The sequence below is a fragment of the Pezoporus flaviventris genome, unplaced genomic scaffold (genome assembly GCF_033815535.1).
Source record: "Pezoporus flaviventris isolate CSIRO_AGI_PZ_B2104156 unplaced genomic scaffold, CSIRO_AGI_Pfla_v1 ptg000212l, whole genome shotgun sequence".
In the NCBI taxonomy this organism is placed as follows: Eukaryota; Metazoa; Chordata; class Aves; order Psittaciformes; family Psittacidae; genus Pezoporus; species Pezoporus flaviventris.
In genome coordinates, this window is record NW_026892760.1 from 1,490,195 (window position 1) to 1,501,777 (window position 11,583).

At 42.1% G+C, this 11,583-nt stretch overlaps 1 protein-coding gene and 1 long non-coding RNA gene across 5 annotated transcripts in view; one reads left to right on the forward strand and one right to left on the reverse strand.

Annotated features, from left to right (window-relative positions):
• The window catches only part of BNC2 (basonuclin zinc finger protein 2), a 339,790-nt gene extending 336,986 nt beyond the window's left edge, over window positions 1–2,804 (reverse strand). For 2 of the 4 annotated variants that reach the window (XM_061441196.1, XM_061441201.1), the window contains exon 1: window positions 2,761–2,804. In XM_061441196.1, the coding sequence (XP_061297180.1) occupies window positions 2,761–2,772 (12 nt within the window). In that variant the 5' untranslated portion in view covers window positions 2,773–2,804. Of the gene's footprint in view, window positions 1–1,665; window positions 1,817–2,760 lie in introns of those variants that run through there. The other 2 variants (XM_061441198.1, XM_061441197.1) reach the window with 2 other exon arrangements.
• Window positions 2,046–6,295, forward strand: LOC133262235 (uncharacterized). Its single transcript, XR_009741256.1, has 3 exons — window positions 2,046–2,661; window positions 3,449–3,611; window positions 5,808–6,295. It is a non-coding gene; the product is annotated as an uncharacterized LOC133262235 (long non-coding RNA).
• The last annotated feature ends 5,288 nt before the right edge of the window (window positions 6,296–11,583 follow it).

Consider the following 11,583-nt stretch of genomic DNA (forward strand, 5'->3'; position numbering starts at 1 on the left):
AGAAGGGAAATGTAAGATAATGAAAAATAAAAGCCCACGTCCACTGAAAAATGTTTCATTAACTCCAATGCACAGCTAACATACCAGTTAAGAAAAGTATGTAGTATCCTGCTTTGATTTCTTACTTAAAAATAGCTTCAAACCATTTTAACTGTCGGCCAGACATACACACAAAAAGACACTCTTTGCCACTTTAATCCTGGGTACACCAGATTATTACATGGTATCTTTTGTGCATCAATTTTACAACAGCTTAACTCCAAGGTAAATGGGAATCATCATAAATTGCATGCTGCTTTCAAAACCACTTTCATTTCTGTCAGCGTTACTGTAACCACAGTCCTGGGCACATGCTGCTTCCCCCCCCCCCCCAATTTTTTTTTTTGTGTGTGTGTGTGTGTTGCCTACATTTGACAGTTGCATCTCCTACACTCCAACTGTGGATTTGATCACTGAAACAAGACATGTCATGTTAGGAAGAGAAGAAAATACAAATAATCCATCTCAAGCTCTCCATTCACACAGACACACACTGTATCTATAGTTTGAGTGCTGTGTATACATACATACATATACACGTATGTATACACATGTATACATACACGTGCGTGTGCATGTGCATGTATGCATATTCAAAGCACACACGACAGATACATAGCATCCCTGGAGCGAGGTGAAAAAGCTGACTAAAAGCAATGCAGTAGTCAGAAATTGAAAATACACTACTTCACTGAATAAGGGCTGATCACTGCTCAGCACTGAGGTCAATCCACTTGTTAACAGGAACAGTTATAATTACACGTTTAGGCATGGCTGTAAACGTGCCTGTTCTTCGCAGCTGTTTAACTTATCTTCACATCGCAACCCAGGCAAACAGTCAAACTAGGTCCTCGGTCATTGTAATTTTTTTATTTTTAGAGATCGTGAAAGCCCCAACCCTGCTTTGCAAACCCCCTGCTGTAAAGGAGACGTACATTTGCACAGCGCATGAAATACGCAGGAAAAAACTCGCTCGAAGTTGCTTTTGGGGGCTTCCTCCCTCACAGCGCATCAGCCTAACTCTGCAAGTTCTGCTAACAGCCACTGATTGGAGAGGTGCAAACTGCAAGCGCATGCACAACAAATATAGTTACAGAGGTAAGGTGGATTTACACTTCTGCCTCCCTGCCGCAGGCGTTGCTTCACATGCACACAGCTCCTTGCTCCGCTCTCAAACGTTACCTTACATTGTGTGCAAACCTTAGTCATTTCCGAGCAGAACGTGGTGTCCAAAAGAGACCAGATCACCGCATGTCCTATTCAACCCCACTCCACCTTCACTCTCCATCCCTACGTACGCACATTTTTTTTTTTAACTTAGCCCCTCATCTCTAATGGAGGTAAGGAGGCGGTAAAAAGCATGTGGCCATCCTATTTCAACCCCCCAAACTCACTTAAAACTTTAGCACAGCCTCTTAGTCTTTTTTTCCCCCAATCCACGCAGCACAGGGCTGGTTTATTTATTTATCATCCTACTTCTTCTCTTTCCCCGGCTCCTTGTTTATTTGAAGGCTGAAGCACACCGGATAGCGAGCTGGGCTGCTTGTGTTACTGCACAATTTATTAATCAAATCAAACCAAAGTAAAAGCTAGAATGAAAACGAAAGGCTGCTGGAAACTTCTTACCATCTCTGCATGCTGGTTGTCAAGTGCACCCCCTGTCTCTCGATCTCCTCTCAGCGGCAGTGCCTGCACCCTTCCTTCTGCCTCTGGGCTCTCAGCGCCTCTCGCTCTCTTTCCCCCTCTCTCCTTCTCTACTACCACCCCCCGCAACCCCCCTCCCTTTCAGGTGATTTGAGCTAAAAAAATAGATTTTAAAAGTAAAAATATTCCCCCCCCCCACCCCTCCCTCCCCCCTCCCCCCCCCCCCCCCCAAAAAAAAAGCAGCAGCGAGAATCTCTCTCTCCGCCCTTTTTCTCTCTTCCAAAACTTCAACCCCCAAAGTTCAGTCCGAGCAGGAAAGACGAAGGACGAAAGAAAGAGAAAGAAAGAAAAAGAGCTTTGGGCAGAGAGCTGGAAGTGATGGAAGGAGGGACCCAGGTTCGGGTCAGAGCCTCCACAGGTTGGTTAGTTGTTGGGTTGTTTGGCTAGGGAAGGGGAGGCGGCGGGGTGACGCTGCGAGTAGGTCTGCGAGGGCAGCGTTGCTCCTCCGAACCCCACGCTCTCGAGCAAGGGAGGCAGGCAGAGAGCCTGAGGGAAGGAGTACTGGGAGGAGGGGGGCGGGGGGGGAGAGTGTGGGGGTGCGAAAAAATTACCCCTTCTGCCTCGTCCCTCCCGCCCAAACTTTCTGTCCCAGGCAGGGGCTGCGGCAGCGGCCGCCCGCGCCCACAGCTGTCAAAAACGCCCCGCGGCTGCCGCCAACTTTGCGGTAAGGGCGACCGGCGGTGCCGCGCGGGGATAGCCGCCCCTCTGCCTCCCGCTTCCCTCTTCCCACTTTCTCCTTCCCGCTCCTCCGCCCGGTTCCTTCCCGCAGCGGCTGCAGTCTCTCCCGCTGCTTCTCACTTACGAGCTCCAGGCGCTGCTGGAGCGAGCGGGAGAGAAAGTAGCTAGGAGAAAGGTGGAGGGAGGGCTGAGACAGGGGAAAAGACACGACGGAAAATAAAGCGTAGCCCAGAGGAGGGAGTAAGGAACCGAGGGGGAGAGGGGAGAGCGTTAGAAGGGAAGCGAAAAGTTAGACAGATGGAAAGTTTTCGCTTGTGGTGCCGGTTTCCCGCTTCCCACCCATTGCTCCATCAGCTCCCGGGGCTCTGCTGCGGCGGCGGCTGCTGCTCGGTGTGGGATCTGAAGAATTTTTTTGTCAAAGGGTGGGTTTTTTTCGGTGGGGGGGGGGGGGGGGGAAGGGAGGCGGGAGGAGGTGAGCGGTCACGGTTGTACGTTTGCAGGGAACAGACAAGAGTCACATCTGTGTGTGACACGCAGCCAAACCGAGCGAAACCCTGCCCCAGCGACGCCGACGAAACGCAGGCGCTGCGGCCCTCCGCGCGCAGCCACACAACGGCCACCGCGCGCGCCACCCCTGAGGGAGCGCGCGCGCTGGGAAGGTGGCGGGGGCAGTGGGGAGTGAGCGCCGTTCCGCGCCCTCCCGCGGCCGCACACGTACCACCGGGCGCTGGGCTTGACCCAGCGCAGAAGGTAGGTGCTGACGTTAGCTGCTGGTCGCGGCGGCCGCCTCCCTGCCTGGTCCGCGGCTCGGCCGGAAAAGGGCTGCGGGCCGCTCGTCCCCGGCTTGGCGCCCTTTCTTCCCCTGCGAAACCTTCCCTTATCCCCGCTTGTGGCCGCTTTAAAGCATTCTCCTGCCTGTCCCCCCGCTCTCACGGCGTCGAGGGGTTGGGAGACACCTAATACGCCGCCTGGGTTGCTGGGCAAAGGGAAGGTGACGGGAGGCTGTCATGCTTTAGACGTGCTATAGATACCGGCAGCCGAGCCTGTTAGGCCACCCCTCGTGTCCTGCCTGTGAAAAAATGCACTGGGATGCGCTAGTTCAACCCAGATCGGCTCCCTTCCGCAGCCTCTGTATAAACACGAGAGTAGGAATGACTGTTTAGAAAGTGAGCATTTGGAGAACTTTTCAGGTAACATGAAATACAAATACCAGGATATATTGTAATCTCCCTTTTGGTGTGGATGGACATTTTAATGACCTCACTGGCACGGAGGAGAATCGACAGATGAGTCAAGTGTGTGAAATAGGTAGCTACTTAGCCCTTCTGATTTTATCTAATCTTCTGAGGACTAAAACCACATCGGACTCTCAATGTAATGAACAGCATGTCCCTGTGAATCACCAAGTTTCTATGCTTTTCACCATATTTTGCCATCTTTGTGCATTTCCAATGTATGTTGGAAGAGGGAAGGGTAAATTATCAGTATCAATATCAAAACCAGCTTTTCACAAAAACTGGCTGGCTATATGTCAACGTTATGTGTGTTTCTGTGGAAACTTAGTTGTTTTCTGGGTATGTGTCAGGTACCTTCATTAGACATATTATCAGCTTATGGACAGGATTTTTTCAGTGTCCACACTTGATCAGGATTAATTTCGAATCTTGAGCTCAACGAGCATGTTTCAGGCCCTAGACAGCCATTCAAAAGGATTTTGCATTTTTTAGGATTTAGTTGTTTGGTTTTTTTTTATACAAGTTCCATGACCAACTTGAGTAACTTGTGGTCATTTAAAATTTCACAGGACTAATTAAGCCATGATTTGCTGTGTTTTCTGTCAAAAGCGAGAGATAAGAAAAAGCTAGTTAATTATTTCGGAGTTGCATTTTATCGCACAGAAAAACGCATTTGCCCTTTTGAACCAGTGAAGGGCCAAAAGTTGCCAAAAGATTGTGTCCACACAGCCCCCTAGTGGTTAAAGCCGTATCAAGTTCACATCCGTGTCTTCTCATGAGAAAGGGAGGGTCCAAGCTAGCTTGATGCAGATGAAAAAGGAAGTGCTGCAACCTTGGCTCACAGAAGGCATGGTCACACGGTGAAGTAAAGCTATGCCATGCCCATTATAAGGCGAGTCTGTGCTCATACAGTTTCACAGGAGTGATTCAAAGGCTGTAAACATACTTTGTGGAAGAAATTTGGAAAAGCAGGTTTTCTTTTAACCGGGGCTAGGCATTTGAAGGACATATTCCTATATGCACTAAACCCAGTAGATTACAGTGATAATAATCTATATCGCACACTAAAAAAAAATTACCTAAAATCTGAATCTGTTTCTTCAAAGAACCTGTTAAGTGTATCACAGTTATTAATAGCTTCCTGTTACTTTATTGTCAAACATTTTAAGTCATTTTGTATGAAAAAACTAATAAAGCCTCATGGGGTCATTCCTTTGTTATCTTCCTTGATACTTAATTCAGTTTTTTTAAACCTCCCTTTTTTTTCTTTCTTTCTTTTTTTTTTTTTTTCCCTTCCATCTGTCAATAAGCCAGTAGCTTTTGTATTGACAGTGCATTACAGCCTCTTGAAAGCTGTTGAGGAGGTAAAATAGCTGGAGGCAAGTTGGCTGTTGGGAGTTCTGATTCTTGGGTTGACCATATGGGATTACAGGATAAACATTGTAGAATAAGACATTTCTGCTCAAAGAATCAGCAGCAAAACAGCTAACTGGTGACATTAGGATATACACTATTAGTAGACTAAACAAGCTCCATGCTTTTGCAAAATTTTGCATCTTTGTAGTTGCATTTTTAGTCACATACATAGTAGTGTTTTAAATCTGCAATGTCTTTGCTTTCAAATTTCCCTACTATGTGAGACATTCTGAGGTAAACCTAACAAGATGGGGCCCTTGTTAAAATACTGTACCATTCACGTGCACAGTGATTTTTATTTATATTGCTGTGGTGACTGTGACATCAGCACATGTCATAGATATTGCAGAAAATGGGAACATATCTCCTTGTAGCTCAATGAAACACACCTCAGAAAACAGTGTTTGGATTCAAGCCGTATTATCAGGACTGCCTTATGACATCTCAAAGTGTATAATTATCTTAAATTTTGCATAAGGGTTGCAGGGAATAGGATCAAAGCCTAAACTTTGCCTTGCCTTTTAGACTAACAGTATTTGTTAGTGAAGAAAGCAGTGCCTCTTAGTTCCAGCCTCATCAACGGGAATATTACAAGTACTTTATCACTGTAGTTGTTCTTCAAAACCAGTTATACCCACTATAAAGAATTAGTAGTACTCATTGGTCTGGGATTAATTAGCATGAACAAAGTTAGTTGGAAAAGTAATTTTCCTCACTTTCATTTTGATTTTCCAGATTGGAGCACTGAGAAATTGCAAGTTTGAGATAGAGTCTGAGTAGGAATTGCAGCTTGAGAGGAATGGAAATATAAGTCACCCAAACTGTGATGTCTCCACATTGTGGTATTTCTTGCTGTCTTGATCTTCCTACTCACATAAGGAATTTGTGGTTCACTTGAATCTTCTGCCCATTTTGCAGACCTGGAGGTTCTGTCCAGAGGATGTGCCCAACCAACATAGCAGAAGTGAGACTTAAGGCACCAGTAGCATACAAGAGGCTACAGCAACATAACAAACTGAAATCCTCCATATTTTGATGTCTGACAAAGTGAGAAAGAGCACTTCTATAGTTATTACACTATAATTCAAATGTAAATGAAATCTACAGTTTACCAGTAGAAAGAATCTCCAGACGAGAAATTGCGTCGTCTTGATAGAAAATTTATGTTCTCTAATCCACAACTAGTAAAGCAAAAAATCCAGCATAAAAATAACCATCAACATTTTAGACCAATACCATTATGAAGTCTTAATATTTTTATTAATTTTATTAATATTTATGGGTGTAGCATCTATATGCATATTGAACATTTATATTAAATTCCTGTGCTCAGTATTACTGTTGATTACATTTAGAACTTTCTAACCCCTGTTAACCAAGTGACAAAATGTAGTACAAAGTTCATGGAAGTGTGTCAAATAATAACAGATACTTTAGTTTTCTGAGTCAAAAACCATTTTTGTCACTCAGAGAATTTAAGATCAGCTAATCCCCTTGCCTCTTGCACTAAAATACGAAGGTGATTTGAAGTCTTTCCAGCACTTAAGTATTTCTAGATCCTCTCAGTCATAATGGTGTTTGAGATAAAAAAAGGTTATCTGCAGCATATCCATCTTTTTTCTTTTTGTACCATATCCTCTGTACCCAGTCTTTTCTGTCTTCTAGAGGTTGCTACCGTGCAGTTTGATTTATCTTGAACTTTCCCAAATGCATTAGCAGATGTTCTTAAAGACAAACGTACTTCCAGTACTTTATGAGCTCAGTTGAAAGAATATCTATTAAAAGCAATAGATACAGATGCTACTTTGTATGCAATAGATACAGATGCTACTACAACAGCTTTTGTAAGGGACACTAGAAGGTTTTAAACATGAGCAAAGAAAACTGTTCAACCCACTGTAAAGTGCAATATGTTTCAGCAACTTGCTTAAAGTAGTAAAGCAAAAATACATGTTTTGGATCTGTTTGTTAGTTCTATGGTCATAGTTTCTCCAATGAGAATATACACATTTACATTTAAAAGCTCTCTAGATTGAAGTTTCTTCTTTCTATGTTGCCACTTCCAATCTCTGTCCATCAAAATTGTTTTATATAGCTCAGTAATTGCTAGTCAGAGACCACACGTAGTGTTCTATGTGCATTCTGGAATATGTCTCAGCTTATCTCATATAACACTTGAGGGTATTTTTCCCAAGTGAGTCTCAATGTTTTTCAGTTCTCTTAGTGTTTTACCATTTGTTTTCCTTATATTACTCCATTCAAAAGTGATTGCCTTGGAGAGTTAGCTGTAAGCATGATGGGAAAGTCTTTCTTTTTTCTCATGCAGTTTAACTGCTTTAGTGTTGAACTTTAATTTTTGATGGGATTTTACTTCTTTTATCATAGTATCTTAGAATGAGCATTTCTGCACTTAGTTTGCTTTCCTAAATGAGTTTTAACAAATAAAATGCCCCAGTCACAGCTAACAATGACTGGTGACTCAGCGTCTTAAAAGCAACAAAAATATCAAATGTAATATTGCATGGCAAGTCACAAAATCTGTCATGTCCAGTCTTGAAAGATTACTGCTAAGATTTCCCTACTTTTGGCAGAGTAATTTTTCTGCTATTTCACCTTGCTTAAATGGATGCTACGACCTAAGCTGAATACAGTACAGAACATTAAAGGAGGCTTTAAATAACATGGCATAATGATTCCTGATGCATCATAACTTCTTTATTCCTTTTCTATTTTGTTTATAATTGCTTCAAATATTAAAATATAATTTGATCTTCATGTCAACAGAAAGAAGACAAAAGAGTTGACAAAATCCAAAAATACAAAAAAAAGAGACCAACTTCTAGATTTCAAGCTCTCCTAGAAGAGGATTCAGCTACTCTTAACAACAGATATAATAGTTCTTGTTTGAACTTGAGCTTGGTTCTAAGCCTCACATCAAAAGAAGTAGTTAAAATGTCAAGTTCTCTTTCTGCTCTTTAGCATAAAAATACATTGTTGACAACATCTACTGGACTTCTTTTCTTTCTCACATTGTGGCCAGGTGCAGTAGGAAAACGAAGGTGTAGACTTTGCTATAGGCGTTGCTTAAAATATGAGGAATGTAGAGAGAAAGTAGGAAATGAAAATAGTTCTATCCAAAAACTACTTTCCTTTTTATAGTACTTTTTTATCCATGCACTTCTACCACTGGATCATAGGATCATCAGCCAAATACTGTTTGGAATTGACAGTGCTATCCAGATAGAGCTCTGAATTTCCTTTCTGTCCTTTGGCTGCCCCACTTCCAGTTAGTTTGATTTCACGTCCAAAGGGTTGGTCTTGGATCTTGGAGCAATCTCTCCAAATCTGTGTATGCTCTCGTTGAATTTTCTGAATCAAAAATACGAAATTGACTTCATCTGTATGTATGTATACATACATATATATATGTGCATGTGAAATTAATAAAAAATATATGCTATGTGTGAATGGATGTACAAGGAGAATAAAGGAAATACAGAACTGTTGGCTAGGTGGTTCTTTTTAAAATTTAAAAATGTGAAGTCAATTCAGAATTCAAATGTGGATCTTTTAGTATTGATTATGCAGGGCAGGACAGTCTTATTTCATTTCAAGGAGAGAAAAATGTTATTTTCTGCTATGAAAGTTAATTTACAAATATGCTCATACAGACTTTCTGTAATCCAATGTAACAGTACTGTCAGTGAGTATCTCAAAGCAGAGCTAAATATGAAGAGGACTGACCAATGGCTCTAAAGAAGAGTCAAAGGAAGCTACCATTTGAAGAACTGCTAGAAACAATTATTCATGAAATACTTACCCTGAAAGGCTGGCTATTCTCAGAACATGGCATCAGTAGCAACTGAGATTCTCTTTGTAAAACTATACTGTATATGGTGAACATTTTAATTTGACCCTCTGTTTCTGATTTCTGAGTTCCATGTGCTTGTATCCTCTGCCCTATGTCTTCTGCAAACACACTGTATACAAGCAAAAGACTTATTCGTGTTTGATACATGTAAGTAAAAAAAAGTTGGTAATACTCTGATTGGCTTTGTGATCTAGACACCATAATTTGAAATGTTCTAACACTCAGAATCAAAACAGTTATAATAGTTGCTGCAGAAAACTAGAAGGCATAAAAGAAGCTAACCTCCTCAATCTCCCCACCTTCTTCTTTCTCTGAAAAAGTCTAAGGTGACAATGTTGTTCCACAGACCACTGAAGTCAAGTTTCTTCTCCCTGACCTGTTACTGCCAATAAATGAGTGTTGCAGTGGTAGCAAACTTAGTGTGTTACTACTGAAGAAGATATGCCACAAGCTGTGAGATGAAAACTCTGACAACTGTTCCAAAATCAAAATCTCAGCCGCAGTTACTCAGCATCGTTGGTCCAGTGACACGACTAGCAAATACTTGAACTCAAAATACCAGCTTTACTACTCCATAGTGTATAACAGAATAATAACAGAATAAGCTGGATCTTCAGCTCTATATGCCTAGCAGTAACAGCCTTGTTGGTTTTGGTGGCCTGGAAAGTACATGAATCCAAGCTTTATTGTCAGTGCCTCCCATAACATTATTGCTATTTCCTGTTTCAGCCTTTAATAATGCAGGATAGGTTAGGGTTTCAATGTGTTTTCTTTTTTTTTTTTTTTTTCCTTTTCCCTCTGAAAGTTTAAGGAATGGTTGAAATACAGTCCAAGTCACATTTTTAAAAGGAAGCTGGATAGTTACTGTCTGCATTCTTGTAAGTCATTTCACATATTTCTCTTAAAAGACAAGTACTTCCTTGTAACTTCTTCAGCTTCTTTGTGTTATTCCTTTACAGACCAAATTCACACACACCCCCCACCCACAGAGGCATTACTTAGTACTTTGTAAGAGATGTTGATGAAATTGTAATCATTACTTTAAAATAGGAGCTAAAATAAATCCTGTATATGAAAGAAAAGATGATCTTTGACTGAAGCGCCACATTTATGCAGAGGAAAGACAGACATCTGGTCCTCCACATACAGTTTTAGGAGGCATTTATTCAGAAAACCTGTTGCAGAAGCATACCAATGGACACAATTTTCCAGACTCCAGAGGAAAATCTATTCATTGAGAATTCAACTCTCACAATACCTCATTTCATGACAGAGAGGCATCAAACAAAACCATAATGAGCTATTTCTAGCTCTTATAATACTTCAGTCTATTTCAATCATAGAATAGTTAGGGTTGGAAAGGATCTTAAGATCATCTAGGTCCAACCCGCCTATGGGCAGGGACACCTCACACTAAACCATGCCGCCCAAGGCCTCGTCCAACCTGGCTTTCAACACTGCCAGGGATGGAGCATTCACAGCCTCCCTGGGCAACCCATTCCAGTGCCTCACCACCCTAACAGGATAGAATTTCTTCCCTATATCCAATCTAAACTTCCCTTGTTTAAGTTTTAACCCGTTACCCCTTGTCCTATCACTGCAGTCCCTAATGAAGAGTCCCTCCCCAGCATCCCTATAGCCCCCCTTCAGGTACTGGAAGGCTGCTGTGAGGTCTCCACACAGCCTTCTCTTCTCCAGGCTGAACAGCCCCAACTTCCTCAGCCTGTCTTCTTACAGGAGGTGCTCCAGTCCCCTGATCATCCTCGTGGCCCTCCTCTGGACTTGTTCCAACAGTTCCATGTCCTTTTTATGTTGAGGACACCAGAACTGCACACAATACTCCAGGTGAGGTCTCACGAGAGCAGAGTAGAGGGGCAGGATCACCTCCTTCGACCTGCTGGTCACGCTCCTTTTGATGCAGCCCAGGAAATGGTTGGCTTTCTAGGCTGCAAGCGCACACTGCCGGCTCATGTTCATTTTCTCATTGGCCTTATTCAAAGCAATTACTTGCCTTATTTGAAACAATTTCACTTACCACCAACCCTTAAAACTCTTTATGGTATTGTTACAAAGTCTAGGTCAATAATTTAGATTCTAAATTTAATCACTGATACCAGGAAAATAAATCTGTCAATATAATGTAGCAGTAGGTTACTGGTATTGTGCTTTTTAGATGAAAAGCAAGTATTGTGATGGTGAGCAGGAGACAAACCATTCAGCATCACCACTGTATATGGCAAACAGAGATATGTTCATTTTAAACTGGATGCATGCAGGCTGTAAGTCACCTTGAATCAACGGAATTGCAGAATTTTGGATTCGGATGAAATCTCAGGATTTCTAATTTGTTTTGAGACAAGATTAGTATGTGTAGAACGTCTCTAAGAGATAGTGGTCCAGAATATTTTTTTTTTAAATCATATTATACCCTCCATAAGTGACCTACTCCAGTACTTCACTACCTTTCGGTTCTCCTAATAGCTAAACATGATACTTTTTTTTCCCTGTAAATAAACTGATTACTTCTAAACAAACTGGTTCCTTTTTGTCCTTATCTTAGACAGACGTCATAGCAGACTTCTGAACACTGGAAAACCTTTATCATGTTCTTTTCAGACTTCCACCTCCCCCATAGATCAA